This window comes from Nannospalax galili, unplaced genomic scaffold (genome assembly GCF_000622305.1).
Source record: "Nannospalax galili isolate Female #2095 unplaced genomic scaffold, S.galili_v1.0 scaffold951, whole genome shotgun sequence".
NCBI classification, from domain to species: Eukaryota; Metazoa; Chordata; class Mammalia; order Rodentia; family Spalacidae; genus Nannospalax; species Nannospalax galili.
This window is the reverse complement of record NW_008329324.1, coordinates 51028-64536: the sequence shown is the minus strand read 5'-3', so window position 1 is coordinate 64536 and position 13509 is coordinate 51028. Positions and strand designations below refer to the sequence as shown.

At 49.2% G+C, this 13509-nt stretch overlaps 1 protein-coding gene across 1 annotated transcript in view; it reads left to right on the top strand.

Annotated features, from left to right (window-relative positions):
* The window catches only part of Scn5a (sodium voltage-gated channel alpha subunit 5), a 107505-nt gene extending 97077 nt beyond the window's left edge, over window positions 1-10428 (top strand). The window contains exons 24-28 of the mRNA XM_029565006.1: window positions 444-497; window positions 1085-1222; window positions 1843-1947; window positions 3829-4099; window positions 6950-10428. Coding sequence (XP_029420866.1) covers window positions 444-497; window positions 1085-1222; window positions 1843-1947; window positions 3829-4099; window positions 6950-8190 — 1809 coding nt within the window. The 3' untranslated portion in view covers window positions 8191-10428. The remainder of the gene's footprint in view (window positions 1-443; window positions 498-1084; window positions 1223-1842; window positions 1948-3828; window positions 4100-6949) is intronic.
* Window positions 10429-13509: the final 3081 nt, after the last annotated feature.

Sequence of the window (13509 nt, the reverse complement as noted above, 5' to 3'; positions counted from 1 at the left end):
TTCTCTCTCTCTTTCTCTCTCTCTCTCTCTCTCTCTCTCTCTCTCTCACACACACACACACACACACAGACACACACACATGTAATAAAAAGTAAGGTGAAGAAGCAGTTGGAGAAGACACCTGATTTTGACCTCTGGCATCCTGTGCTGTGTTAGAATCTGAAATGGACTTCCCCCAGGCCTCAAGAGACTCAAGACCTCCATTGAAAAGCCTAATGTCTCCTCCTTGAGGGGTCTGCTCAGCTGCTTCTCCTCCACCCCAGCCCTAAACAAGGCCTTTCTGTGGACTGCCCAGACATTTGGACACTACCAAACAGCTAGGCTGGGGCCTGCTTCCTTCTTGTAAGAGGCTCTTTGCTGGCCTCATCGAGACAAGGAGCCCATTGTAGTGGAGGCAGAGTGGGTCAGGTTGGATGACTTTCTTCATGCTCTCTTCCCCCCAGGCAACATTTAAAGGCTGGATGGACATTATGTATGCAGCTGTGGACTCCAGAGGGGTAAGTTACCATCAGCTTCTCCCAACAAAACAGTCACCAGACCTCCTGGCTTCTTGGCTTAAAAGCCCAGCCTTCAAGGGCAAGATTCTCTTGGATCAACTTGGGGTTCAGCCTCTTGGAATGTCCAGGCCTGGCTCGAACAAAGCTGTCTGATCGCTCATGGAGCCCCCACATTCTTAAATGTGTTCCAAATGAAACTCATTGCAATTACCCCACTCTTACCAGGAGAACCAGAAGGAAGCATCGGTAATACAGATCAAGTTTTTGATCCTTGTTCCCCACCTAGTCACACTGATAATTCAGTGAAGACTGGGAAGAGGCCCCAGTGTCACCCAGTATAACCCAACCTTCCATTGGCCCAGCAGCTGCAGCACACTGACATGGGATCAGCGCTGAGCCTAGCATGCCAGCTGTTCTTGCCTCCCAACATCCTCTCCCCTCACATCTATCCGCCCCAACTCTGTGATCACAGCCACACACACCTGGGCTGGTGACCTTTCAGATACACCCTCTCCCCTGTGGAACGGCCCCTGCCACCGCCACATCCCTACCTATCTGACCCTCCCTGTCCGATTTCTCCCCTGCAGTATGAGGAGCAACCGCAGTGGGAGTACAACCTCTACATGTACATCTACTTTGTTGTTTTCATCATCTTTGGCTCCTTCTTCACGCTGAACCTGTTCATTGGTGTCATCATCGATAACTTCAACCAACAGAAGAAAAAGATACGTAGAGCCCTGGTTCCCCCTGGGCTAGGGAGGGCAGAGGAGGACAGGGTACCAGGGGCCCCATCTCACCTACTCTCTTGGGAATGGTCCTCCTATTTCTCCTGATAGAATCAGGTGGGGAGGGGTGTGTCCATGGCCATGAAGAATGGAAGGAAGGACTTTGTCGGGGGGGCCCTGTGCCTGCCTTCATTTAGCTGAGACATGAGACTCCTGAGATGTCTAGGTGAAAGTTGGGACGATTCACCTGGTCTAAGATCAGGGTTCATGGGGTGGAGCTGTGTAGAGGCCCAAGGTCACCCTGGATCTCAACCAGAGAATACAAGATTAGGCTGCAGCCAAACCAGATAGGTAGAGATGCCCAGGCCTGGCTGAGCTGGACCAGGGAGAGGATCAGGTGGACACTGGATCTTCAGACTACAAACCAAAGGGACTTACCAGGTATTAGGGCATGGACCCTGAAAAGGCAGATTTGGGGAAGAATCTCCAAATCCAGCTTTGGGACAGGTAGTAACAAAGTAGTTGAGCCTGTTGCCCTCGTTCAGGAGGCAAAAATCCCTATGTCTTCCATGTTGGGATTCCAAGAACCCCAAAATGATCCTGGTGCTATCTCTCTATACTTAGGGGGTCAGGACATCTTCATGACAGAGGAACAGAAGAAATACTACAATGCCATGAAGAAGCTGGGCTCCAAGAAGCCCCAGAAACCCATCCCTCGGCCCCTGGTGAGCTAGGCTCTCTGGCAGAGTGGGGAGGATCTTCTCAGGGGTCATGGGATCCTGCCTCACAGCCATCCATCAGGAGCTCTTCACAGTTTTCTGTCCAGCTGAGAGGTGCTCTCTCAGATGACTCACCCATACAGAGGTCTCAGGCTCGCACAGCTAATGGGGAAGGCACCAGAGGCTGTAGCATCTAGCAGAAACTGTGTATTCTCATAGGAACTCTTCTGCTTCCAGTGAGCCCTCCATCCTTTCAAGGGTGCAGGTTCTTTCCAGGGAGAGTAGGCAGCTTGCATAGCCCCATTCCCACTCATAGTCTCATCCTGAGAACACTGGGGGTCAGAAGGATCCCTTCATGAGCAGAGCCAGAATGGGTGCTAGGCTCTCAACCAGCCTGGCTTCCTTAACCTCAGCAAGGCAGTCTTCTAAAAGTGGAATGGGGAGCTGAGTGTGCCTGTAATTTCAGTACTCAGGAGCAGAGGCAGGAGAATCACTCTAAGTTGAAGGCCAGCCTAGACTTCAGAGTGAGTTTCAGGACAGCCAGAGCTATATAGAGAGACCCTATCTTAAAAACAAACAAAAAGTGGGATGAGGGAATATTCAAAGTAAGTAACTAAGATAACCTAAACCACTAGCTAATTAGTGGCAGGCCCAGTTTTTCCAACCCTTTCATTTGATTCTTCCCTATTCATCCTGTTCTCTCCTAGGTTAGATTAGGGGTGTGTGTGCATGCACACTTATTTGTAAGTCTGTCTCTTCTCCAAATAATCTCAACTCCTTTACAGTTAAAGACACATAGGGGGATGGAGAGATGGCTCAGTGGTTAAGAGCACTTGCTGTTCTTGCAAAGGACAGAAATTCAGTTGCCAGCACCCACATCAAGTGACTCACAACTGCCTATAACTCCAGCTCCAGGGGAACTGACGCCCTCTTCTGGACTCTGCAGGTGCATGTACCAACACACAGACACACACATAAACAAATTATTAAAAATAAAAGAATTGAGGCTGGCGAGCCATCTGGCTCAGTGGTTAAGAACACTTGCTGTTCTTCCAGAGACCAGGGTTCAATTCCCAGCACCCACATGGCAGCTAACGACTGTCCATAACTCCAGTTCCGGGGCTCCAACACCCTCTTCTGGCCTCTACAGGCATTGCACACCCATGGTGCACTTACCTACATTCATACACATAAAAATAATAAGTAAATAAAAAATAAAATACACTTAGATATAAAATAATTTTATGGGGCTGGAGAGATGGCTCAGCAGTTAAGAGCACTGACTGCTCTTGCAGAGAACCTGGGTTTGGTTCCCAGCACCCACATGATGACTAACAACCGTCCATAACTGTGATTCTAAGGTATCCGACATCCTCTTCTGACCTCTGCGGGCATTGCATGACACAGGTGCACTTACATATGTGCAGGTATTACATGCATACACATAAAATAATTTTATGTGGTAGATTAAATCACATTAATTCCACAGAAAGCATTAATAGAGAAAATATATTAATTTGAAGGCTGATACAATTGCTGGGATTAAAGTTTAAATTTGACCTTGAGCCTTTAGACTATGAAACCAAAGAGCAGACAGCAGCAAGTGTGCTAAGGAGACCCAGGAAAAGAGACGTCTCTACCTGAAGGCCCATCAGGATAGCCTGGTGGAAGAGGGAGCCTTAGGGCTGGGCCTCAACCCCTTGGGATATGCAGGTAGGAGAGGCAGCTGGCTTCCTCCTCTGCATGTGCCCTTCAGTTGTGGGTGCTAAAGCCTCCAAAAGGGTGAGAAGGAGACATGTGGTCTAGGCTGAGAAGCAGCAAAGGGGGCTTGCTGGCTCTTCTGAGGTCCCTGCTGTAATGAGTGAGCCCATGTGCCCTTCCTTTCAGAATAAATACCAGGGCTTCATATTCGACATTGTGACCAAGCAGGCCTTCGACGTCACCATCATGTTCCTTATCTGTTTGAATATGGTGACCATGATGGTAGAGACAGATGACCAGAGCCCTGAGAAGGTCAACATCTTGGCCAAGATCAACCTGCTCTTCGTGGCCATCTTCACAGGCGAATGCATTGTCAAGATGGCTGCCCTGCGCCACTATTACTTCACCAACAGCTGGAACATCTTTGACTTCGTGGTTGTCATCCTCTCCATCGTGGGTGGGTATACAAGTCAGCTGAACACAGAAGCTCTCCCCACACCAGGGCCCTGCTGCAGCCCTCCATTCTCTACTCAATGCCAAGTGTAAACCTAGGCTCCCCCCACTTTTCCCCCATATTCCTTACCTCTCTTTTCCTCTCCAACACATGCATACTCATGAGCACATACCTATACATCCCTCCAAAGACAGCTTGTATTAGGAAAGCCCACTCAGGTCAAAGGGGCCCATCTGGCAGAGAACCCAGCATCCCATCCTGACCCTACCCTCCAGAGAACCCTGGGACACAGCTCTGTTGCTTCTCAGAGAGCTTAAAGGATGAGGCCAGAAAAATAAATGGGCACTGTGGAGGTGCCTGCCCTACAAAGGAAAGCTTGCACACTAGGTTGAAGGAATAGGAGGTAAGTTGAGTCCCCAAGAATGAGGGGTAAATAGCCTGATAATGTTGAAGATGGCCATCATCTCTTGGACATAGAAAATTCTAAAATCTAGCTACCAAAATGTGTGTTGGCCTCTTGCAGAATTCACCTTGTAAAGTGAGCACTGAGGAGGGACAGCACAGACAGGATCCTCCCCATGTTTGTCTAGCCCCAGATCCCACATTCTTAGATGTGATTCATGTACCATAAAATTCAGAGAAAGTTAACTTAAAATTCACTTGATAGTGTAAAACCTGTGGGTTTCAATAGTATCATGCGTCACTTAACACCTGGGATGTGTTCTGAAAAATGTGTCATTAGGCAATTTCATCATTTTGTGAGCATCACAGAATTTACCTAACACAAACTAAGACAGCTACAGGGTCATTGGGCAATATAATCCTGTAGAACCATTGTCATGTTATATGATCATTGCCTTGAAGGTCATTATGTGCTACATGGCTGGATTATCACAGCTGGGCACCCATCGCCACTATCTAATGTTAGAATTCTTTCTTCCTCACCCCCAAGAGAAACTCTGCTCACTTGATAGTCCCTCTCCATGTCTACTCTCCCTCAGTACCTGACAACCATTCATCTGAAACTTTCAAGAATGGCCAAACCATTTTTCCAAAATGACTGCACCATTTTGTACACTCACCATCGGTGATGAGAGTTACCATTAGTCCACCTGCTCACCAACGCCTGTGACCTGTTTTCTATAATGAGTCTACCCTTCCTGGTGGGTATGAGGTGCCATCTCATTCAGGTTTGGGTTTCTAACTCTCTGGTGGCTCACGGTGCCAAATAACTTTTTGTGTGCTTATTGATCATTTGTTGATTTCCCCTAAAGAAATCACTATTCAAATCCTTTGCTCGGTTTTAAAGTTGGGGTATTTATCTTTTTATTGGCAATCTGCAAGAGTCCATCTATTTTAGGATACTAATCCCTTATCAGATATGTGACTTGAGAGTAGTTCCTCCCCCTCCATGCTGCTTTTATCTCTTGGTAGAGCCTGTTAAAACCCAAGTGTTTAAAAAAAAAAAAAAAAAAAAAAAACGTTTTTAATTTTGATGAAGGCTAATTTTGACCTAGATCTTTTTCTCTGCTGCTATGGCCAGAGCCAAAATACTTGCCCCCCCTCCCCCATCCCCATGAGTAATTCTGCCTCTGGAGTCACCTGACTTTTGTCTTTCTGCCATAGACATCTTTGGCCTCTGGTGAACCAGAAAGACGCTAAGGCAGGAACTGCTATCGCTGCAGTGATGGGCAGGTGGTTAGAAGGATGGGGTAAGGTCAGGAATGCCCTGAGGCCCCTAGTGGAGGTGAGGGTGACAGTCTGTCCCATGGGGCTAGAGAGGAGTGTTAGGGGATACTGAATGTGAACAGCCAGAGTGGACCACTGAGGAAAAGTCTCAAAGGCTTCGGGAGGTACATCATGTACTGCAGGATCACCTGCTGAGCCCAGTGCTGGGCTGTCCCAGAGTGTGGCTAAGAGGTCACCCACCTTGGAGCCAGAGTGTCTAGGTCTCATCCCAGCTTCTCACTTAGGTGGCAATCTGAGTAAGTTACCTCACCTCTCAGTTTCCTCTTCTGGAAAGGGAAGATGATGCTCTCAGCTCACTTTCCCAGGGTAATGGTAAGTCTAAAGGAAATAATGGCTACAAAGTGCTCTGTCCTGCGCCCTCTTGACACATGTCAGCCAGCACCATCATTATGATATGAGGAGTTAGGAAAGGTCCTTTGAACCCATTGGAGGCAAGTTTATTTCACTCTTTCTCCTGTAGTTTATATCTGTGTTCCTTAAAGTTCCAAACCCAGGTGGTCACTAGAGATCCCAAGGTGGAAAAGCCCTAGAAGGAAACAGAGTTGAAGAGTAATAGGAACCATCACAGAGAGGCCAAGACAAGACCCTGAGCCTTGGCCTGGTGTGGACAGCACCAAACCTGTACCATTGTTTCTTGGCCTTTGGTGTGTACCTATAACACCTGAGTTTGTTAAGAGGAAATGGGCTTGGGTGGAGCTGAGAGTTTTGCATTTCCAATAAGCCTCTAGGAGATCCAAAAGCTGCTGGTCCTTAGACCACTCTATAAGCCGTAAAGTACCCAAAGACCTGCGCACTGGTCCTTGCTGGGTTGCTAAAGTGCTGAGTCCCCTCTGGTCTTAGAACCAAGTATAGAAGATGGCCTGGTACACTTACATTGTGCTGGTATGTCCTGAGAATTAGAATAATGAGGCTAAGAAGGCACTTTGCAAAGGATGTGGGTCTTCATCTTCTGGGTCATAGGGAGAGGAGGCTACATCCTGGCATGTACTATTCACCTGGTCTTGTGCAACAGTCTTCTATACAGAGACAACAACCCCAATGAAGCTGGTCAGAAAGGAGGGCAGGGGTGCCATGGGTGGCCACAGTCTCAGTTGTCTCCCACAGGCACTGTCCTCTCTGACATCATCCAGAAGTATTTCTTCTCCCCGACCCTCTTCCGAGTCATCCGCCTGGCCCGAATCGGCCGCATCCTCAGGCTTATCCGTGGGGCCAAGGGGATCCGCACATTGCTCTTTGCCCTCATGATGTCCCTGCCCGCCCTCTTCAACATCGGGCTCCTGCTGTTTCTCGTCATGTTCATCTACTCTATCTTCGGCATGGCCAATTTTGCTTACGTCAAGTGGGAAGCAGGCATCGATGACATGTTCAACTTCCAGACCTTTGGCAACAGCATGCTGTGCCTCTTCCAGATCACCACATCAGCTGGCTGGGATGGCCTCCTCAGTCCCATCCTCAACACAGGACCCCCTTACTGTGACCCCAATGTGCCCAACAGCAATGACTCCCGGGGAAACTGTGGGAGCCCAGCAGTGGGCATCCTCTTCTTCACCACCTACATAATCATCTCCTTCCTCATCGTGGTCAATATGTACATTGCCATCATCCTAGAGAACTTCAGCGTGGCCACAGAGGAGAGCACTGAGCCCCTAAGCGAGGATGACTTTGACATGTTCTATGAGATCTGGGAGAAGTTCGATCCAGAGGCCACTCAGTTCATTGAGTATTTGGCCCTGTCTGACTTTGCTGATGCCCTGTCTGAGCCTCTCCGTATAGCCAAGCCCAACCAGATAAGCCTCATCAACATGGACCTGCCCATGGTAAGTGGGGACCGTATCCACTGTATGGACATCCTGTTTGCCTTCACTAAGAGGGTGCTGGGGGAATCTGGGGAGATGGATGCCCTAAAGATCCAAATGGAGGAGAAGTTTATGGCAGCCAACCCATCCAAGATCTCCTACGAGCCCATCACTACCACCCTCCGGCGCAAGCATGAGGAGGTATCTGCTACCGTCATCCAACGGGCCTTCCGGAGGCACCTGCTGCAGCGCTCAGTGAAACATGCTTCCTTCCTCTACCGCCAGCAAGCAGGCAGCAGCGGCCTGTCAGATGAGGACGCCCCAGAGCGGGAAGGCCTCATTGCCTACATGATGAATGAAAACTTCTCCCGGCACAGTGGCCCACCCTCCAGCTCCTCCATCTCCTCCACATCCTTCCCCCCCTCCTACGACAGCATCACGAGGGCCACCAGCGATAACCTCCCTGTGCGTGCATCTGACTACAGCCGCAGTGAAGATCTCGCCGACTTCCCTCCATCCCCAGACAGGGACCGTGAGTCTATAGTATGAGACTGGCTTCAGCTGGCCAGGACACACCCTGTTGCATCCTGACAAACCTGAATGTAGTCAAAACCAGCGCCAGCTGGGGCCTACCTGGCTGTGGGCTTTGGAGGTAACAGAAGAGCCTCAGTCCTGAGGATCTACACGGCAGAGTTCTGTGGCATGGCATTGAAGCCAGAAGCAGCTAAAGGAACCCCTGTCTGTGGAAGCCTGTCCCTGAAGCTCAGACACATCCTAGTAGCCTGGTCTGCTCAGGCAGCAAGCACCCTGCAGCTCTGAACAGCAACTCCATCCCAGCCACTGAAGCAAAATACAAACCTGAGCCCATACATGTCGTGACTGGGGCATTCATAAATTTATTATATTTGATATTTTTTTACCTGAGCAAAGAACATTTTTTTCCATGAACATCCGCAGCAGTTCACACTGCCCCCTCTTAACCCTGAACAAGCATATCTGTGGAGCTGCTGAACTCTGCCCTCAAAGCCAAAGTGGGATCCTGTGTGGCTTCCCCAGGCGTTCGTGACCAGAGAGGAACAAGGCTTCCACCACTAGGGCTGAGGTGCCAGGAAGGCTGAAGGTCCTCGCTCACACATGTGTGCACACACTCCTCATACACAGAGACCAGACGAAGGCCACAGGAGCCCAGGCTCCCCTCAGGCAAGTGTTTGGAAAGGAGACAGGCCTTTCCTCCCAGCCCACGTGCTTGGGGTTCTTCCAATGGGTTCATTCTAGGCTCCTGTTGTCCCCAGGGTTCCATTTTCCTCTTTTTATTCAGGCTGCGCCAAGGTCAGTGCTACAAAAATAAAAAACTTCCAGAAGAGCAGCCCAGGTCACAGAGACTGAAACTGCCCTTTCTTCTCTCCTAAGAGTATTAATATTGGAGCCCAAAGGAGCCAGCCCCGCTAACAACCAGGCACACCTGGAACCTGGCAGTCCCTCTCCACAGGCCAATGGATGAGAAGGCTGCTCCATGTGGGCTGTTGAACTGCGCCCAGCCATGGTGGCCACACAGCCCAGCTGGCCAAAAGAAGTGGTCTCCATTTCCAAAGCTGCCCTGGATCTCTCTCCCTCTGACCACATGGGGATGGGATCCCCATAGGGGATCCAGCTCTACAGACACAGTGTGTAGAAGTGGGAGGGCAGCATGGTCCTGGCTAAGAAAGGCCCTGGATGGTCAGGTCTGATTCTACACCCTGGAGGGAACCATGCATCCCATTGTGAAAGGAGGTAATGAGGCATTGGGGCTCAGCCCAGAGCCTAGGGATGCCCACATGTAGGACTCCTGAGGGCAGGGACCTGGCCATCCCAGGAGTCTTCTGAGAAGGCTTTTTCAGGGAAAAAATACTTTTACTAGTCCAATGCTCCCCACTGACCTCTTCAGCTGCTGACAATCCTATTTAGCATATGCAATTCTTTTAATGTAGAGAACTGTCACCCCTGAGGTGACAGGATTAGCTGGTGGAGTCTGAGCAGGCAGGGACTCAACTCGGCTGCCCAATTCTAGCTCTCCAGCAGAGCCACCCTCAGCCAGGGGGCACCCACCTCACAGGCCACCTCAGTCTCGCCTGCCCACCGCAGGCTGGCTGCTCCTAACCTACCTCGCCGGCTTTCAGAGGGCTGGACGTTCACGACGCTCGTGGCAGTGCTGAAGGGGGGCACTGTCGGCGAGTAAAGTATTATGTTTCTTCTTGTCACCTCAGTTCCCTTGGTGGCAACCAGCCCCCATCCCACCCATCCCTGGACACGTCTCCAATTTCCCATTGGGGGGCTTGGTTTTAACTGTCCCAGTGACACTTCTCCAAGTGGAAATCTTATTTTTGTAGATCTGTGCTTTGCTCTCAAGGCTTGGAGAGGTGTGTGTCCCGCCCTGGCACTCACCACCAGCTGCACAAGGTAGGAATGTGCCCTGGGGCTGGCTGGGCTGCTATCCCAGCTGGCCGGAAGGAGACTGTGGTTTGGAGTGTGTGGACAGCCCCGGAGCCTTGAGACAGGTGGCCGGGGCTGGCTGCAGACGGAATGGCTGAGGACAGGAGCAAGCTAGCCCCGACTCCTTGGCTCAGCATGGCTCCTTTTTCTAGAACTGCACAGTGATGGACAGGAGGGAAGAAGAAAATAGAAACAAGGAAGGAAAGATGTGCGTACATGTCAGGTGTTGTCTGAAAAAAATTAGCACTTCTCACCAAACTTCGTGTATAAATAAAATACATTATTTTTCAAATGAATCAATAAATGGCTTACATGACCTGGTCTAGGCTCTGTTCCTTTTTTATATATTTTTATTTTATGTGTATGCATGTATTGCCTGCGTGTAGGTAAGTGCACCCATGTTGTGCAATGCCCACAGAGGGCAGAAGAGGCTGTCGGGTCCCCTGGAACTGGAGTTACAGTTGTTAGCTGCCATGTGGGTACTGGGATTTGAACCCAGGTCTTCTGCAAGAACAGTCAGCGTCTTTAACTGCTGAGCCATCTCTCCAGCCCTAGGCTCTGTTCTTATGTTGAGATTTGTGGGGGTAGTAGCAGAGGCCCAAGGAGGCTGAGAGGGGGTTTTGGCCTGAGCGGGTCTAGAGACCAGTGGTGGTGGGTGCTGGGAGGGAAAGTCCAGGAATCAGGAATGACTTCAGGTTGTCTGTCCTGGAGAATGGATGGAAGCATGGACCCAACCTGAATAAGTTGGGGTGCAGACAGAGAATACCTAGGCCCTTCCTTGAGGACCCCCAACCCTCCCCATCCCTTCCCTCCACCCATGCCAGAGACAGCTCCAGGGCAGGATCACTAGCTGCCCTGGACCTGAGACATCTGACACCAGCCTCCCATCTTCCCCTCCCCTCTTTCCTCAGTCCTCTGTGGCTCCTTGTCACCAGCACAGCACACGCCATGTGCTCTGCCAAGTCTTCTTGTGGCTGGGCACAGCAGCACTTCATCTGCACGGCTCTGAAGCATTTACCTCGGTGCACAGCGGGTAGCCCCCTCCCCTTGCTTGAAGTTGCCCTTTCCAGTCTTTTCACGAGCTTCCTTCTTTGCTTGAAAATTTTTTAATTGTGGTAAAATACAAATAGCATTGAACTTACCACCTTAACCGTGGAAAGTGCAGTTTGGTGATAACTCAATATCTTGACAACCATCCACTACCCATCTCCAGAACTCTCTCCATCTTATAGAACTGAACACCTAGAAAGCCCAAACTCCTCAGTCCTCTCCCTGGCCCACTCTGCTGTCTCCATGACTTTGACTATTCTGGGTGCCTTGCAATTGGGGTCCTCAGTATTTACCTCTTTTTTTCTTAATTTATTCTTTCACAAACTCATAATGTACTTTGATCATGTGTCATAGCCCCCATTAGCCTCTTATCCGTCTCCCCCTCCCACTGAAACCCTTCTTGCCAAGTCTCCCTCCTACTCCCGTCCTTTGCATGGGCAGGAGTGTGCACATGCCTCACTGCATTTAATTAGAGTTGCTTACATGAGTATAGGTGTGAGGTTACTTGAGCAAGGGCAACTTGCTGGTGGCAACACCACTTAAGAATCTGTATTTGTCTTTTTTGGACTGGCTTACTTCACTAAGCATGTCTCATGCCACAGCATGTATCAGAATTTCTTTTTAAGGCTGAATAATACTCCACTCACATATCACCACATTTTATTTATCCATTCATTCACCAATAAACATGGGTTGCTTCCAGGTTTTAGCTGCTATGAACAGTGATGCTATGACTCTCAGTGTACACATACATACCTCTAAGAGATCCTGTTTTCAATTCTTTTGGATATATACCCAGAAGTGGAATTGCTGGATCATATAGTAATTCTATTTTGTGTGTATGTCTTTCAAGAAACAGCCATGCTATTTTCCACAGAGACTGTAGTTTTCCATTCCTACATCTCTACATTGTGTGTGTGCTCACACTGATGTCTGTGAATGCAGGCACTCTTGTGCCATGGTACGAAATGGTCATGGTACACATGCGGAAGTTGTAAGACAACCTTGGACGTCAGTCCTCACCTTCCACCTTGTTGTCAAACAGGGTCTCTTGTTGTTAATCAATGGAATACACCAGGCTAACTGACCCACAAGCTTCCAGGAGTCTCCCATTTCTACCTCCTGTCTCACCACAGAAGCAAATGTACACTGCTGCACTCAGCTTTACATGGGTTTGCGGGATTTGAACCCAGGTCCTCACGCTTGCATGGCAACACTTTATTCACTGAGCCATCTCCCCAGCCCTGTTTTGTTTTGTTTTTTTAAATAGTAACCATTCTGAGTATGAGATGGTATCTCACTATAGTTTTCATTTACACTTCCCCCATAATTAGTGATGTTGAACATCTTTAATGTGCCTATTAGCCATTTATATAGCTGCTTCTTTTTTACATATAAATCTTAAACACCAAGATCATATATGACATCTTTGAAGACATGCCTATCAAGTCAAATATCTGCCTATCTTTTAATTAGGGTTTTTTCTCTGTCCTTTATATTGTCTTTTCACTCTTGTTATTGTCTTTGGATACACGAAATTTTCTTATTTCTCTCAAGTCCCATGTGTCTGAGTTTGTTCATTTGGTTGGTTGGTTAGTCTGGTTTTTCTCCCTTGCTGCCCTGCCTCTTCCTGGCTTCTAACTGTGCCTTTCCAGCCTCGTTGAGGAGCATATTCTCCAGAGTGTGACCCAACGTTAAAGTTCTTCAGTTCTTTGCCATGAGCCTGAGCCTATCTGCTGAGCCCCACCCAGGTCAGCATATTCAGTAGCTTACTTTGGGAATCTCCAGAGCTTTCTATGCTGAATTCCCCCACCTCACCCCAAACCCACCAATGCCATCTTCAGTGCCAACCCTTGACACCACCAGTCCAAGTCCTGAGGAAGCCACCTCCTTAGTGACTCTGAAATCCTATTGTTTAGTTCTACCCTGTCCCCCTTCCAGGTTGGAGTCCATATCTTGCCTCTTGGAGACAACTAGGCAGTTCCTTCTCTAACCTTGTCTACTCCAAATTCTTCCCTCGGTAGCCATGGTGGTATTTTAATCCAAGATAACTACCCCCTGGATAAGGCTGCTCAGTGGCATCCTGTTGCCTCAGGATCAAGGCAAACCGTCCCAGGCCTCCATCCCTGCCAACCTCTGTAACCACATCTCTCCAGCCCCCAAGGCTCCAGGCTCTCCCTCCTCAGCCTCACCAGCTGCTGCTCCCTCTATCCAGAATATTCTTTGCTTTTCTGCTCAGGGCAGGGCTCTCCTGAATGTTCCTTCTCTGGGAACCTTCCCAGACATGGCACAGCCCCTTCCCTACCACTGACTCCACTCCTGGAACCTTCCATCACCGCAACCCTCTTC